Source organism: Sprattus sprattus (genome assembly GCF_963457725.1).
Source record: "Sprattus sprattus genome assembly, chromosome: 8".
NCBI classification, from domain to species: Eukaryota; Metazoa; Chordata; class Actinopteri; order Clupeiformes; family Clupeidae; genus Sprattus; species Sprattus sprattus.
The window spans coordinates 28309806-28315805 of NC_137927.1; the positions used below are offsets into that span (position 1 = coordinate 28309806).

A 6000-nucleotide genomic window follows, 5' to 3' on the forward strand; every position below is an offset into this window, starting at 1 on the left:
ACGCTTGGGCCTTCTCCCAAAGACTGCCGCCGGGATGACCTCAGCCTGGAGCGAGAGGAGGCCACCATCAGGCGCACTTCCTCCTGTCCCTCGCTTGGGAACGCTATCTGAGTGCATTGGGGAAGGGATGAGTTTCAGGGAAACCGGAAGACTAACATGCTCATCCCGCAATGGAAATCCAATGCTTTTGGACAAACACAAGTACAACTCAAGATCCCATTGGTGGAGACTTTAGACTGAACCTTCCAATCTGGTTTGGTATTTTAAGCTATTAACTATTAACTGGCTGACCATGTGTGTAAATGTAAATTCTTTATGTGACTTGCTGCACCATATTGTACTATTGTGTAGAATTGATGTAAACACCGGTGCATTTTTAATATGCCTTATTTACATGGACAATTGCAGATCTTCATACCAAGTTGTTGGTGCGTGATGTTGTCAGTGCATTGATCATTTCTTCTCAGATGTGCAGCTACTTCTGGTGTGGCGAACACAAATATGTCCTTCCCAGTGTTGTTGAAGGCAGAGCGATGCCTGTGTGTGGTGCTCTAGTCTTGTCTGTTTATGATGTGTTGTGTTATTATGTGCTACGGTACAATAGCTCACCCGTGTGAGTCTGAAACAATCAAATGATCTGCTCCAACTGTTCCATCACCTTCATTTATTATCACTGCACACTGTGACACACACACACACACACACACACACACACACACACACACACACACACACACACACACACACACACACACACACACACGCACACACTCTCTCGCACTTTCTCTCTCTCTCTCTCTCTCACATACACACACACAGAATCACACACAGGTAAATCACTAGATTATGCCAAACCAGTGAGAACACAGTACACACAAGCAGCTACAGGGAATCATGCAGGGCACAAAAAGTCTGTGGACGCTAAAAAAAAAAAAACACACCACTGAGTGCTTCATGTAGGTGATGAGCAGCAGGCACTTCTGAGAACAACACACATGTGAGTGCAGGCTGTGCTGATTTCAACTCAATACAACCAGTAAAGGTGAGTGTAGGGTAAACATGCCTTCTGAACACAGCTGGGTGATGAATCAATACGTATTGATCGATACGTATTGATTCATTCATTCACTGGAGGCAAACAGTTTTGGCTTTAAGTCCCTTAAGGACTCTTCTGTCTCCGAGATATTCTACTACTACTTACTAAATAGCATGACGATGAGTGAAAAAAACATGAAATAAAAGAAAATAAATGGAATAAAAGTGCAGAGGAATAAGATAAAAGGATGGTCATGTATTTGCCAAAACATTTACGTAAAGTATTTGCAACACACTCGGGACATTTACAAATAAAACCACACACTAAAGAAGCTGGGGTTATAGTCAGGCTTTTCCGTGAGATAACTACATATGGCACAAAATCACTGCTAACATATATACACACACATCAGAATAAAGCCTTGTTGAACAGAACAGCATGCAGCCACAAGTGATTACATCCAAAACTTGTATCCGCACGCAGGACAGTGCAGTTAAGCTGTGTGCAATAGCAGTGTAGTATTAGCTTCAAATCCACTGCAGCCGCCCGGCTCATGACAACACACACATGGCGCTCTTGTCTGAGCTGCTGGAGTCACAGGACCCATCAGGAGACCCTATGATGGAATTCCTGCCGGCGAAGTCTGGAGAGTCTAGCTCGATGTGAGGGTCTAGCTGACCGCCATCCTGCGCCACATCTTTATAATGAGACTGAGGCGGGAGAGAGGAAAGAGTGGGAGAGGTAAAGATGATGAGAAATGAGTTTCCAGACAAAAATGAAATTGGCTGATGTTGCAGCAGACTACAAAGGGTTAAAATGCACAATTCGAGCTAAAATAGAAATAGTGAGGCTGTCACGCTCATAATGCCTCCTACTCAAGCAACAGGGGCCAGACTAGACATTCTCCATATTTCACCATTGGTCTCGTCTCATAACTAAAAGAAGGCAAAAAGATCTCCAAACATTAGTTGTAGTTACATGACAAAATTAACTCTAAACACACACATGATCTCACCTCATTCACACACACTCTCCAGTTATTCAGGAATATCTTCCCTTACTATATCCACAGACATCCCCTCCATTTTGTTTAACCTTGAAGGCCCTTCCTCTAACCCAGGGGTCAAAAAATACTGGCCCGCAGGGCCAAATCTGGCCTTCAAGACAGTCTTGTGTGGCCCATTGATGGTTTTAGGGATTGACATTCGGCCTTTATGTCAGTTTTGCATTTTGTGTTTTCTTAAGAATTGACTAATGTAAGCTTTGGGTCTATGGTTACATAGACTAATGTTAATTGCGCAATTAGTCTCACCTTACTCGCAGACATGCTCTTATTCCTCTCACAATTAAACAGACAGGCTCTCATTTAACTCACCTTACTCATAGACATACTCTCATTTAACTCTCACCTTACTCACAGACATACTCTTATTTAACTCTTACCTTACTCAAATACATACTCTCATTTAACTCTCACCTTACTCACAGACATACTCTCATTTAACTCTTACCTTACTCATAGACATACTCTCATTTAAATTTTACCTAACTCACAGACATACTCTCATTTAACTCTCACCTTACTCACAGACATACTCTCATTTAACTCTCACCTTACTCATGGACATACTCTCATTTAACTCTCACCTTACTCATGACATACTCTCATTTAACTCTTACCTTACTCACAGACCACAGACATACTCTCATTTAACTCTCACCTTACTCACAGACATACTCTCATTTAACTCTCACCTTACTCACAGACACACCCTCATTTAACTCTCACCTTACTCATGACATACTCTCATTTAACTCTTCCCTTACTCACAGACCACAGACATATTTTCATTTAACTCTTACCTTACTCATAGACATACTCTCATTTAACTCTCACCTTACTCATAGACATACTCTCATTTAACTCTCACCTTACTCATATAACTCTCACCTTTCTCACAGACAGGCTCTCATTTAACTCTCACCTTACTCAAAGACACACTCTCATGTTACTCTCACCTTACTCACAGACATCTTCTCCACCCTACACTGCTCCATATAGTCCTCCAAGGAATTCCCAGAAGGCTCTACTTTGAGTCGATGCGGGCGCATGTCGCTCTGTTCCTCGCCGGCCACAGAGGGGAAGATCTGTATGCGATGAAATGAGGAATCTATGAGCCCCATCACGCTGCTCCCCCCTCAGAGACCAATGAGACAGCTGGATTGACCTCTTAAACAAACAGGTTACCGACCTGAAGACTAGCTCAACAGCAGGCAGTGTGAGGAGAATAAAAACACTCTATATGATAATGCAAAATAGATAGATGGAGAAGCACAAGGGGGCTTAAAGTAACAGATTCAGTAGACACCAGTATTGTCATGACCAAGATGTTTGTTTGTTTGTCTTCGTTCTTTTGTGTCACTGTGATGAGCACTTCAAATTGTATAGTTCACTCTCTGAGTTCGTTAAGGAAGAATGCTATTTTACAAAGGTTCAGCTTTGCCATGACCATTATGCAGTACATTTCTTTAGTACGTTTTCAAAAGAAATGGGCTGACAGAAATGGAAAACAACTGGATCATGTGTACCACCTGACCACCAAATGCCATAATGGCTTAGTGTAATGTCATCTACCAGCACAAACAGAAACATCATCATCACAGCACATCCTGAATCGTACCATCGCCTGCTGGCTCATGGGGGGGTCCGAGGCAGAGATGGTGGCCTTGCTGATGGTCTGGGCCTCAAACTGAGGGCAGGCTGCCTGGGCGTTCCCGTCTTTGTCTCTCTTGCCCTTCAGCCAGTATGTCTCGATCTCCACATTGCCCTACAGGGACATACACATATAACCCCCCCACACACACACACACACACACACACACACACACACACACACACACACACACACACACACACATAGACAGACAGACACACACACACACACACACACACACACACACACACACACATACACACACACACACACACACACACACACACACACACACACACACACACACATACACACACGCACACACACATACACAAACACGCCCCTAATGATTAATGTACAATTGTACAGACATACTTCAGGAAAGCCATTATAAATGACCATGAACCCTTTTGCCAGTTGTTATGAGGTGCTTTTGTAGTTGAATAACCTTTACTCTTCAAATACACAAATAAGACATGAAGACGTACTCACACAGGCACAGACACACACTAATCCCAATCAGGTGAAGTCATATTCTCTATAACCTGTAGGCCTAAATCTATTTTTTTCAGGGTGTATTATTAGCCACGGTCCAGCCCTGTCCAGCCCTGATGCTCTGATGAGTCACCATTGACCTCTAGAGGTTAAAGGTCATTGTTTTGGAAATGACTGGGGTGTTAGGACATTCTGCACAGAAGATGCAGCACAGTCGTCGTACAGCACAGTCGTCGTAATGACCACATGAGTTGTAAAACCTACTCATCTCTTGTAAGGGCAAATGATACCCCCGGAACCTTTGTCTAATGAGTGTCGTTTAGCACTGCCGTCTGTGCAAGTACTGCAATCGAGGCTATTCTCGTTTGTAGTTCCACGTTGGTAGAACGAGCTGCCTAGCACTACCAGAGCAGGAGACATCCCTCTCTACCTTTAAGAAGCTCTGAAAGATCCAACTCTTTAGAGAGCACCTCCTTTCCTAACTTTCACTTTCTCTCCTTTCCTCCTCCTTCCTCTATCTCTCCTTATCCTTCCTCCAACTCAGGGGTGCCAAACTCAAATATACAGAGGGCCGAAAAAAAAAAAAAAAAAATGGTGTAAGTCGAGGGCCGGACAGTGGGTCAAACGCTCCCTAAATTGACGTATGCTATCAACGTGGGGACAGTGCATTGTGGGACTTGCAGTATTTGTGGAGCGTTCCGCAGCAGACAAGCTCTGATAGATAAAAAGATGGATAATATATTATTATCCTGAGGGAAAACTAGGCAAACCAAATAAAATGTCACCGTTGCTCATTCAAATCAATGGAACTTTTTGCAGCATTTTGAGGAGCTAGCGTGCCAGATTAAATGGCTTGTCGGGCCTGATCATGCCCGCGGGCCTTGAGTTTGACACATGTGCTCTAACTAGTAATAGCAGGGGGGAAATCAGCATCCACACCGTGGGGATCAATCACAGGTCAGTGTGCCCCAGCCCACCGCAGCAGGGATGGAGACAGGGTGACACAGCAAGAGAACAGGCAGTGCTGTAACGGGTCCTTTACACTGAGTGTGTACTAGTCCATTCCCTTCCTCTTCCTTTCTCTAGCTCTCCTTATCCTTCCTCTAATGCTATCTCCTCTAACTAACCTTAAGGGTCTCCGATTCCACGTTGGGAATATTGAGGTTTTTGTATGTTTCGATTTAAATTTAAATAATTGTTATTATTGCTGAGGTCTTCTAAAACATTATCATACATGCCACTTTTGCCTCAATGTTTTTAGCAAGGGGAAACAATCAAAAACATCAAGGCATGTCAGACTACATAAAAGAGTCCAAGTGTCTGTACTGTACATGTCTGCTAAAATGACTACATCTAAATGTCATCTCACAACAACACAGCCACTGGCCACAGGACCCAGGCTGAATAGAAATTCAAAGATGAGACTCCCATGAGACGCACAGAACAATAACACGGCTGTCCATCCGCTTCAGCGAACCACCCGCAGTGTCATTTCAATTGATTCAGAGCTACAGAAAACCTCCTGACATTCGGAGTTGACCCAGGCTGTGCTGAGCTTGACTGAGCGCTTTGTCACACAGATGACAGGTTTTTGAATCCAGCACAGCAGGGAGGGTGGAGGGTTTACAGACCAGTAAATGAACCAGGGGAGCCAGCTCTGTAGTGGTGATTATAGGATGTCGACAGGTGTTTGAATTCAGCGGGAGCTAAAAACGACCTTGGCGTATTCAGCGCATGATATGAACCAGAAACAGC

At 43.8% G+C, this 6000-nt stretch overlaps 1 protein-coding gene across 1 annotated transcript in view; it reads right to left on the reverse strand.

The window, feature by feature from the left end:
- Positions 1-1587: 1587 nt before the first annotated feature.
- Positions 1588-6000, reverse strand: part of LOC308369221 (soluble guanylate cyclase 88E-like) — a gene marked incomplete at both ends in the record, with an annotated part of 14570 nt that continues 10157 nt past the window's right edge. Inside the window, 3 exons of the mRNA XM_080843563.1 lie at positions 1588-1746; positions 3056-3184; positions 3718-3864. Of these exons, the coding sequence (XP_080699689.1) occupies positions 1588-1746; positions 3056-3184; positions 3718-3864 (435 nt within the window). The remainder of the gene's footprint in view (positions 1747-3055; positions 3185-3717; positions 3865-6000) is intronic.